The 22,363-nt window shown below is 46.8% G+C and overlaps 1 protein-coding gene across 2 annotated transcripts; it reads right to left on the reverse strand.

The window, feature by feature from the left end:
* Positions 1-367: 367 nt before the first annotated feature.
* On the reverse strand, positions 368-22,348 carry NDUFV3 (NADH:ubiquinone oxidoreductase subunit V3). Of its 2 annotated transcripts, XM_020284726.2 has the most exons (4): positions 22,223-22,348; positions 18,628-18,748; positions 3,392-4,675; positions 368-605 (listed from the first exon to the last, which is right to left on the reverse strand). In XM_020284726.2, exons 1-4 carry the CDS (start codon positions 22,268-22,270, stop codon positions 448-450), a joined length of 1,611 nt encoding a protein of 536 aa, XP_020140315.2. In that variant the 5' UTR covers positions 22,271-22,348; the 3' UTR covers positions 368-447. The 2 variants fall into 2 exon arrangements, with proteins under 2 accessions (XP_020140315.2, XP_012634579.1); XM_012779125.3 differs by lacking the exon at positions 3,392-4,675.
* Positions 22,349-22,363: the final 15 nt, after the last annotated feature.

Here is a 22,363-nt window from a genome sequence, read left to right on the forward strand (position 1 = left end):
ATGCTATAATTTAGTACTACTTCTTTGCAATGCAGTAATTAGTTAAAATTAATAAAACTCCTGTTTTCCAATTTATCAAAAACTAGGCCTATAAAACTAGAAGTCACTCTCACACTTATTGATACCTACCTGTTCATCAGTTTAATGCTAAAACTAAGCTCAGCATAGAATTACACTGCTCAAAAGCACTTAAAATTCTCTAATTTTATGAATTGCCCAGGTAGTCATAACCTTATAATTAAAGAACAATTCCTTGCACATAGTAGATATCCCTAAATATATGTCGAATACACAATCAGCAATAGTGTTCCTGATTCACCATTCACTATAAAAAGTGTAAAAGGGAAACCAATTATGCAGGTAGGGATTTGTGACTCGAGTGGATTTTATTTTTGCAGGCAAGACGGCAGCAAAGACGACGTAAATTAATCTTCCGACTGAGGGCTCTCAGTGTCGTGGTGACTCGCGCCCTGAAGAGGGCTGTGGCATCCTGAATTTGGAGAGGTCGAGGTTCAGGTCGAGGAAGGTGTAGGGGGTGTAGTCATGATGCTGCAGGTTCTTGTAGGTGCTGTTGTCAAACGGCTCCGCAGCCACCAGGGCGGGCTCTGTGGAGGGAACAGGACACTGTGAGAAAGCCCACGAGGACAGCTCTTCATGAATGACCGGGCTCCCACGCCTGTCTGCCGGCCATTCTCCAGCAGTCCTACCTGTGCAGAACAGACTGTCTAATCAGAAGAGAAAAGCTCATGAAAGCCACAGTATCTTAAAAGCAGAAGAAAGATATTAGTTGAAAATGTATCCTAAAACATAATAATTTAAGAAATGGAATAGTTGTTAGAATGTGTCTTAACATCATTCTTTGTGTACTTTTAGGGCTCAGACTTCTCAAAAGTTTGAAAATGCCAAAGACAATTATAGAGGGACTTTCAGGTCACTTAAAGATGTATGAAAAAAATTACTTCTGTAAGGTATCTGTCTACATAGAAATGAACCATTTATAAAAACTTTTTTTTTTTAGACAGAGTCTCACTTTGTTGCCCAGGCTAGAGTGAGTGCCTTGGTGTCAGCCTAGCTAACAGCAACCTCAAACTCCTGGGCTCAGGAGATCCTTCTGCCTCAGCCTCCCTAGTAGCTGGGACTACAGGCATGAGCCACCATGCCTAGCTAATTTTTCCTATATATTTTTAGTTGGCCAATTAATTTCTTTCTATTTTTAGTAGAGATGGGGTCTCGCCCTTGCTCAGGCTGGTCTTGAACTCCTGAGCTCAAACGATCCACCCGTCTCGGCCTCCCAGAGTGCTAGGATTTACAGGCGTGATCCACCACGCCTGGCCTATAAAAACTTTTGAAAAGCAGAAACTAGGGGAGCATTCTAAGTCTCTGAATACAATTAGATAAATTCTATTATAACAACAGAGTTAAGGGGAATGAAATGAAATCTGTAGGTTTTGTTGTTTTAACCTTTTTTGAAAAAACTGTTGGAATACTTTAGAGTAATAGGCTAAAAATACTAACTTTAGCTTTGTATCTTTAAATGGGAAAAACAATTAAAAACCATACGCCTACGCATCTGATAATCTTAAAGCCACAAGCATGGGGTCGAAGCAACAGAAACACTGCTGTCCTGCAACGTGGCACGCAAACTGATGGCAAAATGAAGCGTCCCGAGAGGATAGGCTGACATTTGGGTCAGGGTTCTCACCAGCAAAATTTCTGGAAATCAGGTCATTAGGACTGTCTCAACTTCTAATCATGCTGCATGCAAAATATGTATTTTTTCACTATTTCGATTAATATCAAAAGCTTTGTTTTTTGTTTTACTTGTGTTAAATAAAAATGATGTTTTACTGAAAGAGCTGACATCTCTTCAATCTCAACTAGCTTAATGTCTTCCATGCGGTGCAGGCACGACTTCAAAGTGGGAGGCACTATCACAGTGAACACAGAGAAGGTAACGGAAGGGAGGTGTGGGTTACAAAACTCTTATCCAAAACCAACCCCCCGGAAGGCGAGGAGCGCGGTGCGTGGGGCACGGACGACTTGGCGAGAGGTCCGTCTGCCCTGCACAGACACAGCCTGAAAAGTGGGCTTTGCTCTGGGGTGTCTTCTTTAGCCTTTGAAGGGCAAAGGGAGTATTTGAGAAATAATACATCCCTGAAACATTAGAAGCAAGTTTCTTTTCAAAAAAGTTAGCAATCTGAAAGTCCCCAGTTTTGACGATTTTCCGTCCTGCTGTTTTTGGCACTGCTCCCTGTCAGTCATGGAGCCGATGACTGCGGACGCAGTGCCAGGGACGCAGGCCTCACGGTCTGGAGAAGCCCGGCGAGCAGCGGCACTTTGCATAGCAACGAAAGAGGGAGCAAATGGAAAGGGAAGAAAACACATAAATCCTGTCAACATAACGTCACCAACAACAATGTACCAGGTAATACAAATTAGGCCCGAGGCGGCTTTAAAAAGAACGAACAGCAGACACAGAAGGAGCCGGATCTGTCAGCAATAATGCATTTTAAGGGAGTCTCAAAGAGCCACATTCTAAAATGCAAGAAGTCCTGCTTTTCAGGTTTGCCATGACCAACCTAAAACAAATTACATTTTTTCAGGTTTAGTGCCCAAGAAAATGGTAACATAATAGGAATAACACTATTACCCTTTAAGAGCCCTTCATAAATTCATTACAGAAGAATAAAGCGGCCTATGTGTATTTTCCAGGTAAGTCAGAGAAGGAAATGTCTAGTGAAAAGAAAGGTTTTCCCAGTCTGTGGCCGCCTTTGTGTGGTACCCACTGCTTTAGTGCACAAGGATGCTAAAGCAGCCATCTGGTTTGGCACCTGAACACTGTCATACCAACTGTAACCACTGGCCTCCACTGTGCAAGTTAAATAGGAGACCCCCCTTCTCTCTCACATGCTCTGCAAGCTCATGAAATGAACACTCAGGACACCCTCAAAATATAAGGGTGAAGACATTGAACTGCCAGTTTTCAAAGATATTGGTTAAGAAATAGTCAAGAGTGCCAAGGGCACACTCTTTCATTTTTTATTTTGAGATGGGGTCTTTCTGTGTTGCACAGGCTGGCCTCAAACTCCTGGGCTCAAGTGATCCTCCTGCCTCAGCCTCCCAAGTAGCTGGGATTATAGGCATTAGCTACCACACCAAGTTCATCTTAAAATAAATTTAAAATATCTTAGGTATTTTGTATATTAAGATGTGTTACCCAGAATTAAGACACACTTCTCTGCTTAGCTGAGCCAGTGTCACAGGCCATATTTCTATTGTAAAATCTGATATGAATACTACTTTATAATCACAGAGAAATGTAAACTAGTTCTTTAGAGTCTAACTACCCCTCAGGGAATGGAAGAGGTCACAAGCACAAGTCAAGGTATACCCTGTGTGCCGTCCTGGTCTCCCACGGGCATGGCGGGGTCTCCCACGGGCATGGCGGGGTCTTCCACGGGCATGGCGGGGTCTTCCACGGGCATGGCGGGGACTCCCACTGGCATGGCGGGGACTCCCACTGGCATGGCGGGGACTCCCACTGGCATAGTGGAGTCTCCCACTGGCATGGCGGAGACTCCCACTGGCATGGTGGAAACTTCCACAGGCATGGTGGAGTCTTCCACGACCTCACTCTCAAGCCTTAGCACCGTGGCCTGTTCATCAAGAACATCTTTATTCTTAGCAGGAACTGTCTTCAAATCCCTTATTGGTGCCTGATCTTCTGAGATCTCTTCTCTAGTCTTCACGTGCCCTCCTGTTGCCTGCTGCCTCAAGTGCTCTTTTCCGAGCAGGGCGGCTGCCTGCCCGTGGAGCTCTGGCACTTGCTTCCCCAGACGTGCCTCTCCAGCCCCAGGAGGAGCGGCTTGCGGCTGCCCTTGCACCGTGGCCTTCTCTCCCAGGGTGGGCGCGGGGCCGCTGGCCGGCTGTGCAGACAATCCTGATTTTGTGCGGCCAGGTAAGATTCCTTTAACTTCAAATGGCTTTTGGCTTTCTTTACCTATTTCATTTGATCCAAGTATGTTCTGCAATTGGTTTTCTTTTATATCTTGCCTTGCGATCTCTTCATGTACTTGTGATTTGGGCGCCATGATTTTGGGTTTAGTATCTTTCCTATCCTCTGATAGCTTGGCGGTGGGCCCTTTCTTCTTTGGCTGACGGGGCTTCTCTGGGGAGGCGGGGTCTGTGTGAGGCTTCTGCGGCCGGGTTTTCTCTTTGGCTGATGTCGCCGTTTGGAGGGCTGTGTCTCCAAGGGCACGGGAGACCTCTGGTTTCCGAGCCCCTCCTGGGCCTTTGCTCACCGCTCGAGGACCCGCCTCTGAGGCGTCAGTCTCCTCGTCAGACTCTGAATCAGAGGAGCTGGACGAAGACGAAGACGAAGACGAAGACGAAGCATCTGTCACTTTCTGGCCCTTCCGACGAGCTTCTGAACCGGAGGCCTGTTTTCTGAGTGGAGACGGAACTTTCTGAGGAAACTCTACCAAAGTCTTTCTTGGCAAAACTCTCGGAAGCCCTTGGTGTGTGCGCAGCGTGCTGTCATCGGGGCTGGGGCTAGCTACCGCCCCGCCTTTATTCTCGACTGACGGGTAGGGACGGGGTGAAGATACGTGTCTAGACAATTCAGCTGCTGCCGGGGTGGCTAGCAGCTTGCCCTTCTCCTTTGGTGCCACTACATCTAGGAAATGGCATAAAGAGGAATACTTTTAATATTTAACAAAAACAAGCTCATCAGTCAAAACCACAGACATTTCATTACACATCAGCTTGTCATTCGCAACGTCTGCACTGCGATCATCCGAGGACAACTCCGTGGAAACCGCTCGAGAGCGCCAGCCCAGCCTCGGGGTGAGAAGCAGGACGGAATGGAGATGCTTTCTTTGGTAGCTGAAAAACTTAAAAACGAGTATTTGCACTAACAGGAGCGACAGATTTGTTTCCATTTTTCACACTGACAGCTTCTCTAACCATAGTTACTTTTTAAACTCTTTTCCCCCCAAATTTAAGATAGTTAAACGATATTAAAAATATATTTTCAGATGACCATTCAAGTTTTACAATGTATAATTTATTTTTTTTTCTTTTTTTTTTATTTCGGCATATTATGGGGGTACAGATTTTAAGGTTTCAATAAATGCCCATTCCCCTCCTCCCGATGTATAATTTCTTGAATTCCTAAAACACTGGTGCTTTTCAAATATTAAAAAAAAATTCAGACTTGAACTTTCTGAACAGAACAGCGAGGCAAAAGTACAGGCAAGAGCCTGGTCTGAGGGATGCATGCACCTGTGACCAAACGGCATGGGGGTGATGCAGTTCAAGTCAAGTCACTCTAAACAGCAAGAACAGTTCTTCAAAATCACACAAGTCATTTCGGGATTTCTTCAGCCAAAAAAAAAAAAAAAAATATATATATATACACACACACACACACACACACACGCACACACACGTACATATATACGTATATATAGTATTACACTACCAAGGAAGCCTAAACTAATTTAACTTCATAGATATCACTGGAAATAGCAGATTTTCAAACTGTAAAAAATAAAATAAGTGGCTGGAGTGCAGTGGCATGGTTGTAGCTCACTGAAACCTTGAACTCCCGGGCTCAAGTGATCCTCCTGCCTCCCTAGGAGCAAGGACTGCAGGCACATGCCACCATGCCAGTCTAATTTTTAAATTAAATAGGGTCTTGCTACGTTGCCCAGGCTGGTCTTAAATTCCTGGCCTCAAGCAATCTTATTGCCTCAGTCTCCCAAAATGCTGGATTACAGGTGTGAGCCACCATGCCTGGCCCTCAAATAAAATATATATGTATATTTTACTTATTTATTTTTTTGGTGAGATAGAATCTTGCTCTGTCATCCCAGGTAGAGTGCAGTGGCATTATTGTAGCTCACTACAACCTCAAGCTCCTGGGCTCAAGCAATCCTCTTTACTCAGCCTCCCAAGTAGCTGGGACTAGAGGTACATACTGTAATGCCTGGCTAATTTTCCCATTTTTAGTATAGACAGGGTCTCCCTCTTGCTTAGGCTGGTCTCGACCTCCTGAGCTCAAGCGATCCTCCCACCTCGGCCTCCCAGAGTGCTAGGATTACAGGGGTGAGCCACCACAGCTGGCTTCAAATAATATAATGATTAGAGCTAATTTCATTCAATTTCCTCAGGTGGTAATACATCTTTTCCAACCATACAGAATAGAAGAAAAATATATGACAAATTTTTATAAATTACTTTTCAAATTTAAAATTCCAAAATTTTAAAATTATTGCAGATGAACAGCCCCTAAATCCAGCACCCTTATGTCTAGTAGTCTATTTTATACTAAAAATATCTCAATCCTACTTGTTTAAGCTGGAAAAATGTCCTCCTAACCACCCTATCTTAACGGTATCCAAATGGGTTTTTAATTGTTTTCTGAGTCCAGAAACCTATGTTTAATAGACTGAAAGAAAATGATCAAAAAGGCACATTGATGCCTGTGATCCCAGCACTTTGGGAGGCCAAGGCAGGAGGATCACTTGAGGCCAGGAGTTCTAGACCAGACTTGGCAACATAGCGAGACTGCGTCTCTACAAAAAAAATTAGCCAGGCGTGGTGGCATGCACCTGTAGTCCCAGCTATTCAGCAGGCTGAGGCAGGAGGATCGCTTGAGCCCAGGAGTTCTAGGTTATAGTGAGCTAATATCACACTACTGTCTCCAATAAAAAAGAAAGAAAGAAAATGATCAAAGAAAACTTAGGACTAACAATCAATCAGAAATGGGCACTGTGAGAGGCAATGGCTGAAGAGCCAGAGCAGCAGAGGAGTGTGTAAATCACCCCCAAACCGCACCCAACCCTGTCAGGGCCACCCCCACCAGAACCACCTCCCTGTCCCCATCACGGCCACCCCTGGGATGACCAGCACCACCTCCGTGGGAATCTGTGGCTCTGTGCTGGCCTGGAATCTGCATTCGGGCTCTCCAGAGTCGGTGCTGATGCAGGTCACTCTCGGAGCTCACACAGAGCTCCCAGGCATGTTAAACATAAAATGGGGTGAAGGGGTACGCTGACTTGATCTCTCTGTCCTTGTCCCTCTAAACCAAACCTGGTACAGCTGAGAAAGGCCTAACAGCTATGTGTGAGGCTGGCCTTCAACCCTGCCAGGTCACTCACCTGATCATTAATCTGTCTTTATTTTGAACGTGAATTTTCCAAGTATGAAAAACTAATTTAAAATAAGACTTAGCTGCCGGGCGTGGTGGCTCACGCCTGTAATCCTAGCTCTTGGGAGGCCGAGGCGGGCGGATTGCTCAAGGTCAGGAGTTCAAAACCAGCCTGAGCAAGAGCGAGACCCCGTCTCTACTATAAATAGAAAGAAATTAATTGGCCAACTGATATATATATATAAAAAAATTAGCCGGGCATGGTGGCGCATGCCTGTAGTCCCAGCTCGGGAGGCTGAGGCAGAAGGATTGCTCGAGCCCAGGAGTTTGAGGTTGCTGTGAGCTAGGCTGATGCCACGGCACTCACTCTAGCCTGGGCAACAAAGTGAGACTCTGTCTAAAAAAAAAAAAAAAAAAAAAAAAAATAAGACTTAGCTGAGATAGGCTACATTGAATGGAAAAATAATAACAACTGAATCTTCCAAAATTTGTTGTGGAGATTGTTTTAACTGTAAAGAACAGCAAAGCAACATTATAGGATGATTTATTACATACTGAAAATGGACAGAAAATTTAACACAGAAAATTTAAAGTGGGATTAACAACGAAATGACTTAGAAATTTTGTTTGGAAAGGAGTCGTTAGTCTATCACATGGAATGAGGATTTCCTTTGTTCATGCCGGTTACTGGGAGAGTCCCCTGGAAGGGCTAACAGACAGCAGCAGCTCATTTTGCTTTCTGCCGAGAGCCAGCCTCTGCCCTGCTGCAGCACGGCCCGGCCTCCTCTCTGTAAGGCAGAGGAAGCTCCGCTCGCCCTGCTGATCTGCAGCCGCTGCCAGTGACTCCTCGTCTGCACGCGGCAGCACAGGCCCGCCCGTGGCCATTTAGATCATTATTTCTTTTTCTTTGTACAGGGAATTTTAAAAAAAATTATGAGGTACCTACGTAATGCGCACTGAAGACAGTTTAGTTCTGAAAACTGTCTTCCCACTTGACAGCACTCAGTGATTTATGCAGCACACACACGTCACATGCCAGCCAGGCCAGCCACACCGATCTCGCTCAGACAACCACCCAGCCAGGCCAGCACACCGATCTCGCTCAGACAACCACCCAGCCAGGCCAGCACACCGATCTCGCTCAGACAACCACCCAGCCAGGCCAGCACACCGATCTCGCTCAAACCACCACCCAGCCAGGCCAGCACACCGATCTCGCTCAAACCACCACCCAGCCAGGCCAGCACACCGATCTCGCTCAGACAACCATCCAGCCAGGCCAGCACACCGATCTCGCTCAGACCACCACCCAGCCAGGCCAGCACACCGATCTCGCTCAGACCACCACCCAGCCAGGCCAGCACACCGATCTCGCTCAGACCACCACCCAGCCAGGCCAGCACACCGATCTCGCTCAGACCACCACTCAGCCAGGCCAGCACACCCATCTCGCTCAGACCACCACCCAGCCAGGCCAGCACACCGATCTCGCTCAGACCACCACCCAGCCAGGCCAGCACACCGATCTCGCTCAGACCACCACCCAGCCAGGCCAGCACACCGATCTCGCTCAGACCACCACCCAGCCAGGCCAGCACACCGATCTCGCTCAGACCACCACCCAGCCAGGCCAGCACACCGATCTCGCTCAGACCACCACCCAGCCAGGCCAGCACACCGATCTCGCTCAGACCACCACCCAGCCAGGCCAGCACACCGATCTCGCTCAGACCACCACCCAGCCAGGCCAGCACACCGATCTCGCTCAGACCACCACCCAGCCAGGCCAGCACACCGATCTCGCTCAGACCACCACCCAGCCAGGCCAGCACACCGATCTCGCTCAGACCACCACCCAGCCAGGCCAGCACACCCATCTCGCTCAGACCACCACCCAGCCAGGCCAGCACACCCATCTCGCTCAGACCACCACCCAGCCAGGCCAGCACACCCATCTCGCTCAGACCACCACCCAGCCAGGCCAGCACACCGATCTCGCTCAGACCACCACCCAGCCAGGCCAGCACACCGATCTCGCTCAGACAACCACCCAGCCAGGCCAGCACACCGATCTCGCTCAGACCACCACCCAGCCAGGCCAGCACACCCATCTCGCTCAGACCACCACCCAGCCAGGCCAGCACACCGATCTCGCTCAGACAACCACCCAGCCAGGCCAGCACACCGATCTCGCTCAAACCACCACCCAGCCAGGCCAGCACACCCATCTCGCTCAGACCACCACCCAGCCAGGCCAGCACACCGATCTCGCTCAGACAACCACCCAGCCAGGCCAGCACACCGATCTCGCTCAGACAACCACCCAGCCAGGCCAGCACACCGATCTCGCTCAGACAACCACCCAGCCAGGCCAGCACACCGATCTCGCTCAGACAACCACCCAGCCAGGCCAGCACACCGATCTCGCTCAGACAACCACCCAGCCAGGCCAGCACACCGATCTCGCTCAGACAACCACCCAGCCAGGCCAGCACACCGATCTCGCTCAGACCACCACCCAGCCAGGCCAGCACACCGATCTCGCTCAGACCACCACCCAGCCAGGCCAGCACACCGATCTCGCTCAGACAACCACCCAGCCAGGCCAGCACACCGATCTCGCTCAGACAAATACCCAGCCAGGCCAGCACACCGATCTCGCTCAGACAACCACCCAGCCAGGCCAGCACACCGATCTCGCTCAGACCACCACCCAGCCAGGCCAGCACACCGATCTCGCTCAGACCACCACCCAGCCAGGCCAGCACACCGATCTCGCTCAGACCACCACCCAGCCAGGCCAGCACACCGATCTCGCTCAGACCACCACTCAGCCAGGCCAGCACACCGATCTCGCTCAGACAACTACCCAGCCAGGCCAGCACACCGATCTCGCTCAGACAAATACCCAGCCAGGCCAGCCACACCGATCTCGCTCAGACAACCACCCAGCCAGGCCAGCACACCGATCTCGCTCAGACCACCACCCAGCCAGGCCAGCACACCGATCTCGCTCAGACAACCACCCAGCCAGGCCAGCACACCGATCTCGCTCAGACCACCACCCAGCCAGGCCAGCACACCGATCTCGCTCAGACCACCACCCAGCCAGGCCAGCACACCGATCTCGCTCAGACCACCACCCAGCCAGGCCAGCACACCGATCTCGCTCAGACAACCACCCAGCCAGGCCAGCACACCGATCTCGCTCAGACAACCACCCAGCCAGGCCAGCACACCGATCTCGCTCAGACCACCACCCAGCCAGGCCAGCACACCGATCTCGCTCAGACAACCACCCAGCCAGGCCAGCACACCGATCTCGCTCAGACCACCACCCAGCCAGGCCAGCACACCGATCTCGCTCAGACCACCACCCAGCCAGGCCAGCACACCGATCTCGCTCAGACCACCACCCAGCCAGGCCAGCACACCGATCTCGCTCAGACAACCACCCAGCCAGGCCAGCACACCGATCTCGCTCAGACAACCACCCAGCCAGGCCAGCACACCGATCTCGCTCAGACCACCACCCAGCCAGGCCAGCACACCGATCTCGCTCAGACCACCACCCAGCCAGGCCAGCACACCGATCTCGCTCAGACAACCACCCAGCCAGGCCAGCCACACTGATCTCGCTCAGACCACCACCCAGCCAGGCCAGCACACCGATCTCGCTCAGACCACCACCCAGCCAGGCCAGCACACCGATCTCGCTCAGACCACCACTCAGCCAGGCCAGCACACCGATCTCGCTCACACCACCACCCAGCCAGGCCAGCACACCGATCTCGCTCAGACCACCACCCAGCCAGGCCAGCACACCGATCTCGCTCAGACCACCACCCAGCCAGGCCAGCACACCGATCTCGCTCAGACAACCACCCAGCCTGGCCAGCACACCGATCTCGCTCAGACCACCACCCAGCCAGGCCAGCACACCGATCTCGCTCAGACCACCACCCAGCCAGGCCAGCACACCGATCTCGCTCAGACCACCACCCAGCCAGGCCAGCACACCCATCTCGCTCAAACCACCACCCAGCCAGGCCAGCACACCGATCTCGCTCAGACCACCACCCAGCCAGGCCAGCACACCGATCTCGCTCAGACCACCACCCAGCCAGGCCAGCACACCGATCTCGCTCAGACCACCACCCAGCCAGGCCAGCACACCGATCTCGCTCAGACCACCACCCAGCCTGGCCAGCACACCGATCTCGCTCAGACCACCACCCAGCCAGGCCAGCACACCGATCTCGCTCAGACAACCACCCAGCCTGGCCAGCACACCGATCTCGCTCAGACCACCACCCAGCCAGGCCAGCACACCGATCTCGCTCAAACACAAAGGAACCAAGGCTCAGAGGCCGCAGAGCCCACCGCGACCGGAGGCAGAAGCTCTACAAGAGCCCAAGGCCAATCTCCAGCTCAGTGTTCTCCATAACCTCACCCCAAACCGCCACAGGACAGAACACCCCATTTCCACTCCGCAACAGCACAGAAGCTGTGCCCCTCGGGAGATAACACTGTCACATGAACTTACACCATCTCGTGAACTTACACTCGCTCTGAGTGTAGGTACAACTTTACCTAGTCCACTGTTTTCATGGAATGTCTCACGTGTGTCTAGAGGCAGGATGCCAACACACCGACAGTTTTCACAGTGGCTTTCCTCGGAAGACAAGTACAATTGTCCCTCCGCATCTGCAGAGCCTGCATCTGATTCAACTGCCGACTGAGAATATTCAGAGAAGAAAAATTTGCTTCTGTACTGAACATGTATGGACTTTTTGGGGTCATTATGCCCTAAACAATGTAACAACTATTTACATAGCATTTATATTATACCAGGATTGTAAGTAATCTAGAGATGATTTAAAGTGTACAGAGGATGTCATAGGTTATATGCAAATCGTATACCACCATTTTGTATCAGGGACTTGCGCAACTTCAGATTTTGGTATCCATGGCGGGTCCTGGAACCGAGGGATGGCCGTGGAATAAAACACAAAGCCACCTAAATAAGCCTAGCCGTGTAGGCCTACCTCACAGCAAAAGATGGGGTTTTCAGGGACTGTTTCCGACCTTTCAGAGCCATAACAGCCTATGCCAATTGCAGGCGTACGAATGCCGTGCAATAAACAGCACGGGCAGGCGTTCCCCAAGTGCTTCCCTAGCCTCTCAAGACAGAACTTAAATTTCCTGAATCTCTCTTGCGCTCGGCTGAAAAGTGAGAGCATGACCTTCAAGTTTTTAGTGGTCCCTCTACCAAACGCAAAAATGGCAATGGTGTTAGCAATGGATTAGCAACCTTAAAATACTACCATATCTTGTCAACTGGTCACAAAACTAATTTCTGAGTCAAAGCACATTCAGAAATAATGGTGCATTTAAACATGACATTAAAGGATACAATGATTCAAAATTTTATATGGTAATTAAAACTTTCTCTTTTTAACAAGTATTTGACTATAAAAAGTATTTTTTTTTAGTTAACACATGAGAATTGAGATTTTACAGACGCAAGACAGGGATTAACCCTTTGCACTTTTGCACTCGCTTGCTTTTTTCTCATTATTCACTCGACATTATCCACACTCGACATCCGAGTGCAAAGGGTTAAAATACGAACTGCTGAGCCAGAACGCCAGGGTTCACGTGCAGGATCCACCACTCACCACAGTGAGACTCTGGGTAGCTCAGAGTCTCTTTGCGCCTCAACTTCCTTGTCTGTAACGGGGGAGAACAGGAGCATCTGCTCACAGGATTGTCTGAGACCTGGATAACATATGGAATGCGCTTAGAACAGGTCTCGGCACTGTTACGATTAAATAGCAAACAGATTCCTCACTTTTAAAACTGAAATAAGGACTGGAAGTGGATAATTAACTTTGGCTTCTTGACGGACTTGCTAAAAAACACAGGAATTACTCAAGCAACAGCTTATCACTGACTGTTGCAAAGTTCCGCCTGGTGGCTGGATTCAAGGAAACCACAAAGCTGCAGAGCCAGGCGGTTCCCGGAGAGGATGCACTTCTGAGCATGCCTGGACCCTGACACCTGTGCTGGCAGCTGTCCTCAGGGAACGCGTGTGCTGCAGGAAGCTGCGACTCTGGTGGAGCAAGGCAGAGCATGCTCTCCAGCCCTGGGGGCCTGCCCTGATGCCAGACCCTTTGACTGGATGTGACCCTAGCATGAGAGTTTCAGGTCCCTCCACCTGCATGCAGGAAACTTGTGCCAGCTCTGGTTTAGGGGGTTTGATCTGGCAGTGTGCCACGGGAGGGTGACAAGCATCTCTGTGTCTTACATTTACCAATCACAGACACTTCATGGGAAAACACAGGCATGCCTGTGTCCATTTAGATCATTATTTCTTTTTCTTTGTACAGGGAATTTAAAAAAAAATTATGAGGTACCTATGTAATGTGTTTAGTTCAGAAAACTGTCTTCCCGATTGACAGCACTCTGTGATTTATGCAGCACACACAAGCCACATACCAGTCAGCGTCACAACAACCCAGCCAGGCCAGCACACCGATCTCGCTCAAACCACCACCCAGCCAGGCCAGCACACCGATCTCGCTCAAACACAAAAGAACCAAGGCTCAGAGGCCGCAGAGCCCACCGCGACCGGAGGCAGAAGCTCTACAAGAGCCCAAGGCCAACCTCCAGCTCAGTGTTCTCCATAACCTCACCCCAAACCGCCACAGGACAGAACACCCCATCCACTCCATACAGACACATTTCCAAAAAGTGGGCTCTTTGGTTCTGCCATGATACTTTAAAATCTATTTAATCCAAATTCATAAATCTACGAAGTCAGATTGCAGACATGAGACTAAAATTCACCAAATGATATAATTATATTAGTAATGAACTTCAACTAATCGTTTATCAATAAACATTTAAACAATGTCAAAAACATGCCAGGTATAACATGCACCACTGGGCATGGTGGTGCATATCTGTAGTCCCAGCTACTTGGGAGGCTGAGGCAGGAAAATCCTTTAAAGCCAGGAGTTTGAGTTCAGCCTGGGCAACATAGCAAGACCCCATCTCAAAACGAAACAAAAAACACGCCAGGTATAATGCAGAAATTAACTGACATTCTTGTTGGAAACATTTTTTAGGTGTGATCATGGTATTGTGATTATGTTTTTTAAAAAGATACATATTAAACATTTGTACATTAAAAAAGAAAAGAGCAATGGGATTAAAAATGAGGCAGGTATTATAGGCTGGAACTGAACAGTGTTCCTGTGGAATTCAGGCCTCAAGTCAACAGGGTGAGTAGACGCCACCAGGACGGTGAGTTTCCACATCACCAAGACAAACACACTGGGAGAGGCACTTTGGGGCTGGAGAACTCTTACAAACCGCGTGTATTTAAAAACCTACCAATGTACTGTACACAGACCAAGGAGGAAGAAAACAAAAGATTCTAAATACTTTCAAACATTCAGACTGAGAAAATGGTATTTTGATGAAGAGTAAGACCAAACCCAATTTTCATCTTATGATCGCATTTGAAAACTAAAGATTTGCAAAGAGATAGTTAGCACTGTATGTTCTTTCAAGAGTAAACTGGGGTTTCAGCAGTGAAGGCTAAGTGCAATGTACCTGCATCATAACCAATTATTAATAATGGGCAGGGAGTAGAAAATAACATTATTCCCAGAAAAGAAGCATTTTAAAATATACTGTTGCATTTCTTAGTTTCCTTCAATAAGAATTTGCTACATTCCTACATTAAGGGAGGGAAAAAAAGTTTAAAAAAATGTAAAAAAAACAAAACAACAAAAAAACTGGTGATAAAAGTCAAAATGACTGCTGTAAGAAGTCAGCAATAGATCAGACATTATGCATCAGCAAAGTGAGTCACGGTGGGAAACTGCCTGCCCGTAACTCTCCCTCCAGCTATAAAATGATGCCTGCAGTCCTGGACTGTGATTCCGCAAAGCCTGGGAAACCACAGATGGGTTTCAAAGAGACGGAAAAAAGTTGGAATGGGGGAAGGAAAGTAAAGTGGGGACTCTCACTCATGTCATGGTCACCTAAATGCCACACAGCCTTTGCCAGGGGCAGGCAGCCTGCGGCCTTAAGGCCACATGTGCCTTCTAGGTCCTTAAGTGCAGCCTCTTGGCTGAATCCAAATTTTACAGAAAAAATCCTTTTATTTTTATTAATAATTTTGTTCATCCTTTATCTTTTTATTTTTAAAATGAATGTCTTTATTTTTAAAATGAATAATGAAATAAGTTTCAATGAAATAATCCTCTCCCCACATTGACTGGCACAATTAGAACATTCTTAAGACATAAAGTCTGCTACACTCATGATTTAGTTCTAACTTCCCTCATCTGACTGGTGCCACTCCTGTGCTAGGCTGGTTGGCCAGAGTTTATGGGGGTCAAGTATGCCAGTCTATTATCAAATTTTTTTTTTTTTGAGACACAGTCTCACTTTGTTGCCCAGGCTACCTTGAGTGCCGTGGAGTCAGCCTAGCTCACAGCAACCTCGAACTCCTGGGCTCAAGCAATCCTCCTGCCTCAGCCTCCCGAGTAGCTGGGACTACAGGCATGCGCCACCATGCCTGGCTAATTTTTTGTATATATATTTTTAGTTGGTCAATTAATTTCTTTCTATTTTTGGTAGAGATGGGGTCTCGCTCAGGCTGGTTTCGAACTCCTGACCTTGAGCAATCCGCCTGCCTTGGCCTCCCAGAGTGCTAGGATTGTAGGCGTGAGCTACTGCACCCGGCCCATTATCAGTTTTTGACAGCAGTGCACTGTGTTTCTGTTTTAGGTGGAATTTGTGAATAGCTGCAAAGCTAGACAGTAATTTTTAGTTCTGTCTGCTTAACAGCCCATCATGTCAAAGAAGACCAAGAGAACGCTGAAGGAAGAAAACAGATTTTTTAAATGAGGATTGGGAGTTGCAATGTTATCTTGTTTCTGCTAAAGATAAGATGATTTGCTTGCTTTATGATACTGCAATGTCAACATTAAAGAAATTCATTGCTTATCAGCATTATAACACACTCATAAGAACCACAAATATTTTAAATTAGAGAGAGAGGTGTGAAAGGTTGTATTGCAGAAATTAAAAGATGAAAAGCAAAAACAAAGACAATTATTTCAAGCAGCCACAGGACCTTGAAATAATGCCATGGAAGCAACTTATAAAGTAGCTTATATACTTGGGGAAAAAAGGGAAGCCATTCAGTGATATAGAAATTGTGAAAAAATGCACTGTCAAAGTCATAGGATGCTCAGAGCCCAGTAACGTTTCAAAGAACAAAGAACTGCCTCTTTCAAAGAGAACCATAACTAATCTGCAGCATGAATTAGCTTTCAACTTAACAGAACTTCGTGCAATACTTCAAAAGGAAAATATATACTATTCAATCACTTTGGATGAATCACCTGATACTACTGACTCTGCACAGTTTCTATAGTTCATTCGGGTCATAACAGAAGGGTTATTTGCTTTGGGCACTCATGCGAACAGAACCCAAGGAATAGATATCTTTTTTTTTTTTTTGAGACAGAGTCTCGCTTTGTTGCCCAGGCTAGAGTGAGTGCCATGGCGTCAGCCTAGCTCATAGCAACCTCAAACTCCTGGCTCAAGCAATCCTCCTGCCTCAGCCTCCCGAGTAGCTGGGACTACAAGCATTCGCCACCATGCCCGGCTAATTTTTTGTATATATATTAGTTGGCCAATTAATTTCTTTCTATTTTATAGTAGAGACGGGGTCTCGCTCTTGCTCAGGCTGGTTTCGAACTCCTGACCTCGAGCAATCCGCCCGCCTCGGCCTCCCAGAGAGCTAGAGGAATAGATATCTTCAACAACTTTCAAGATAAATGTCGTAAAGTTGAACTGAATTTGGTAAATTTAGTAAGTGTTATATACAGATGGTGCACCTTCCATGACAGGAAAACATGAAGGGTTTATTGCACAGATTATAAAAAGTATTAACAGATCCAGATGCTCTCATTTCTTTTCATTGTATCTTGCATCAGCAAAATCTGTGCTAAAGCTATTTTAAGTGACACTTGGCAACAAGTTATAAGTACTGCTAACTATATCCCTGCGAATGCAACACAGCATCCTCAGTTTTCCTCAGTCTTGTAACATGCTAAAGTTGCGGGAAGAAATATCAGTGTGGATTTGCTGTATCATTCTAAAGTGTGTTGGCTATGGCAGGGACAGGTGTTAGCCAAAATTTTCTCTCTGCAAGAACAAATAATTAAATGTTATAAAGGACAGAATCAGCAATGTGAGTTATTGAAAGAAGATTTCTTGGGAATGATAGTAAAAGGAGGTAAAAAAAATAAAAAAATATTTCCACAGGAATGCAGTATTTCTGTACGATTATCATGTCAAATCAAAATGATCTGAATATTTGATAGCAAGGTAAAACTAAGTCTATATATGATATGTGGCCAAAAATCCAAGCATTTCAGAAAAAAGCTATCTTTTTTCAAAATACTTCTTCAAAAGGAAATTTTGGATGAACATTTTTCCCAGTTAGCAGAGGTCACTGATGAGTAGGATGATATATGCGAATCATTTAAAGAATACCCAGCTGTTATAGACCTACTAACTGGAGAACATAATGAAAGGTTCACTGACTTTGAGAATCACGACACCACACTCTAATTAGCATCTCAGCCTCACCTAGTTGATATCCCCAAGGCACCCAAGAACCACAGATGGAATTGATTGAGCTCTCAGTAGAACTGAGCCCTCAGTAGATGCCAATTTAAAGTCACTGTTTGATGCTAAGAAAGATCCAATAGAAATATGGAAAAACTACAGAATACCCACGCCTTCAGCAACATGCCCGAAAAATGCTTTTCAACCACTTACTGCTGTGAATCTGCATTCTCCTACCTAACCCAAATCAAGATGCCCTCAAGGTCACAAATGACTGATGATACCCATCTAGAGAATCAACTGAAACTGCAGACCTTCACACTGCAACCAAATATTCAAATGCTTTCCAACAAAAAGAAGACACAGCAGAGTCATTAAAAGGTTAGTTAACTTTAAAATGAACAAATAGTTTTCATTTTTTGAAATCATTAAGTACATAGTAGTTAGACGTTTACAAAATAATGTACATTTTTAAGTGTATCTAATTGAAGTTTCTTGAATGCGGCCTCCTACATGAAGAGCCGCCCCCCCATGCCTTTACCCTTGGCACCACTCGCCCCATGTTGAAGCTTGGCAATTAGAGAATGCAGAAAGCATCAGTTTCAGGGCTAAACACGGAGTCAAACACTATTACATTACTGATGTGTTTGGTCTAAAATCTGTTACAGATCTATGTCTGATTATAATCTGGACACTGCTGAAAATGAAGAGCCATAAATTATAGCTGGTAAAATTCATTTTCATGCTTGAAAGGCTGAATGATCAATTTACTGTGTAGTCTCTTTCCCTTATGACTACCAATAAAATCTTACTTTTTGGTGGACTTTGCTTCTTGGAATTTGGTGGCATTTCCTTTTCACTCTTCCCTGATTCTGCAGAGAGAGGAACTGTAGAAGCAAATCCTTGAAACACCCGCGCTTCCAGGAACAGAGTCTGACAAAAGAATTAACAAATAGGGATGTTTAGAATATTCTTTATAACAGGAATTACTATATATGAATAGCATGTATTACTACTATATAAATGCAAAGTATTCATATGGCATACTTCTAATGGTTATTAAAATTTTTATAATGTATGTATATTATGGAAATTTTGGAAAATGCAAAAACTTTGTAAGAAGAAAACACTCAAGTTGAGGGCAATCACTATTAATACTCAGGTTACTGAAAGGGCAAGCAGAGATTCGTGTTCATTTCCTCTGAGAGGCAGCCCAGGCAGTGAAAAGTGCATGGATTGTGGTCCCACAAGTCCTGGGCTCTGACCCAGGTCACAGTGAGATCCTGAGCAAACGAAAACTTTCTCTAGGCCTCAGTGTCCCCATCCTCTGGGGGAAGCCAGCTTGATAATGAGCTATGCTCCAATCCTCTAGCTGAAAATTAGGCCAACACATTTTAAGTGGAATTCTTTCTACAGATGGGACACTCTAGCAAGGGTACTGGTCCTGACGTCCATTTTTAAGATACTCCAATATAGTTAAGAGAGAAATGCAGTGAAGTGCTTCTGGGCAGGGATCAGGGAAGACTTCTGAAAAGCAGGGAGTATTGGAAAGAGAGGTAAGAATTGGATCTGTGGAAAATGCTCTACCATCCAAGAAGAATGTTCCAGATAGTGCTCAAGCAAAAGCACAAAGGTGAAATAGCCAGGAGAACTGCAGAGGAAGTGGTAAATATTTCAATACCATCCTGATAAATGTTTATTCTGTGCTGGGGAGTAGAGATTAAAGAGTATGTGACTGGCCAGGCATGGTGGCTTATGCCTGTAATCCTAGCACTCTGGGAAGCTGAGGGGGAAGGAGAGCTTGAGCCCAGGAGTTTGAGGTTGCTGTGAGCTAGGCAGATGCCACAGCATTCTAGCCCGGGCAACAGAGTGACACTCTGTCTCCAAAAAAAAAAAAAAAAAAAAAAAAAAAAATTAATTAAAAAATAAAGCATATGTGATTGCAGATTCCTTCTGCTAAAAATAGCCAAGCCCCTTAAAAAATAAAATTTAAAACCTCTGGGTTTGTTTTCTAGAGATGGTAAAGCTGAATGAGAACTGACTGCCACTTAATGGCCAATGTATTTAACCTTTCTGATCCTCAAATTATTTCTAAAGGAGGGATAATAATGGTACCTATTTTATACAAATGAATGAGGTTAATTTGTATAAAGCAGCCAACACAGTGTATGGCAGGTACTACTAGTAAGGGGTTGATTTATCATTATTTTTTCCTATTAATAAACACTGAGATTATGATAGTGTCGTCTTCCATTATAGAACCTCCTTCTCTGTACAGTAAGCCACGTGGGAAGAGGAAGAGCAGGAGCGATAGGAAAAAATGTATAGGGAAACTTGACATTAACCTATTTGGTCCTCCCAAAATGTGGATGGCACATCACCTACCTACCCTCTCTTATTATACACATAACATCTTGTAGTATTTTTATCTGAGCGAAAACAAACATGATAATGTATACTTTTAAAAAATAAACTTTTGTAAAAAAAAAAAAAAAAGGCCACTCTTCTGTACTTTCTTTTTGTAGTCTCCAGTTATCTGTTAACCTACAAACTACTGTTTCTTTCCTTTTTAATTTTTTTCTTATTTCAGCATATGACAGGAGTACAAATGTTTAGTTACATATATTGCCTTTGCCCCACCTGAGTCAGAGCTTCAGGCGTGTCCATCGCCCAAATGGTGTACACCACACCCATTAGGTGTGAATATACCCCATAGCCTCCTCCCCCCTCCCTGACACTTGATGAATGTTATTACTGTATGTCTTGTCTTTTTTTTTTTTTTTAAGAGACATGGTCTTACCCTATTGTCCAGGCTGGAGTACAGTGGTGTGATGATAGCTCACTGTAGCCTCCAACAGCTGGGCTCAAGTGATCCTCCCATCCCAGCATCTGGACAGCTAGGACTATAGGCACATGCCTGTAATCCTAGCACTCTGGGAGGCTGAGGAGGGCAGATGGTTTGAACAGCTCAGGAGTTCAAGACCACCCTGAGCAAGAGTGAGATCCTGTCTCTACTAAAAAATAGGAGGAAATTAGCTGGACGACAAAAAATATATATATAAAAAATTAGCTGGGCATGGTGGCACATGCCTGTAGTTCCAGCTACTCAGGAGGCTGAGGCAGGAGTACTGCTTGAGCACAGGTATTTGAGGTTACTGTGAGCTAGGCTTACGCCATAGCCCAGGAAACAGAGTGAGACTCTGTCTCAAAAAAAAAAAAAAAATTTTTTTTTTGTAAACACGTGATCTCCATATTTTGCCAATTTCTACCAATGTAGAACTCCTGATCTCAAGTGATCCTCCCACTGGGATTATAGGCATGAGCCACTGGGCCTGGGCCAAAATACTATGTAACTTTCATCAGGTGTGGGGCAGATGGGAGTGGGGGGGATGGGATGGGTATATTCACACCCAACGGGTGCAGTGCGCACCATCTGGGGGACGGACAAATGTTTTCTTATATTTGGGAAGTATCTTTACTGAAGGGGGGGAAATAAAGTAAAGGAGAAGAAATACTATCTGGCCATTAAAAATGATGTAGATAAATAATAACTGCTTCAAAAGTGTTTGCAATATAAGTGAAAAACATTTTATATCATTTTAGTTCACTCAGCAGATACCAAGGCCTACTAAGTGCTGGAATAGTACAATGTTCTAGAAGCTAGACACAGAACAGAGGTGTCTACATGTGCACATATGAACATAACATTTATGTTTATGACTGTAAGCATGCTTATATTTACATATAAAAGCTGAAAAAAATTCTTAGGAACTAGATACTTGGAAGTAAATGGTGGACTGACGATGAATTCCCCTCATCTGTACTTTAAATTATCTTGCAGTGAATGGTAACTTATTTTGTAATAACAATTTTCATATTTTAAAATTGTGAAGTGGCTTTAGCTTTTTATGAGAAAGAAAGCCCTCTTTCCCCTTTTCACGGGTCAGGTAATGTAAGCTGGCTTCCTAACGGCTACCAGGTAAGTTACTGGGTCAACCAGGTCCCTGAAAGTTCCTTCCTGTGCTCCCTCGGCTGGGTAAGACAGACGTCGTCCCAGAGAAGCCGTGCGGTTCGGGCAGAATCACGGCGGCGCAGCAGGATCGCCGGGGGAACGTCCGCAGCCGTCTGCTGCCCAGGCTCGCACACCTGAGGAGCTCCCCAGGTGACCCAGGTCCTGCGGGGACACCTCCGCGCAGGGGGCCGGTCTGCACCGGGCGCGCGCAGTCTCAGCCCCGCGCCGCGGCAGGGGATGCGGGACGCCCACCCGGCCTGACCCCGTCAGGCCTCCTCGGCCTGGGCCCAGGCAGCGGGTCCGCGGCCGGAGGTCGCCCGCAGGCCCTGGCCTGGCCGGCGCCGCGCCCCCCACCCCGGCCCCCACAGGGCTCCAGGAGGCGCAGGGTTCTTTACCTTCACCGCCCCAGCTCGTCCTTGCCGCAGCAAAAGCGAGGCCGCCATGGCGGTGACACCTGCACGAACCCGGCAGCGAAGCGGCCGCTGCGCACGCACCGGCGCCGCAGGCCCCGCCCTTTGGGCCGAGTTTGCCAATCA

This window comes from Microcebus murinus, chromosome 1, assembly GCF_040939455.1.
Source record: "Microcebus murinus isolate Inina chromosome 1, M.murinus_Inina_mat1.0, whole genome shotgun sequence".
NCBI lineage: Eukaryota > Metazoa > Chordata > Mammalia > Primates > Cheirogaleidae > Microcebus > Microcebus murinus.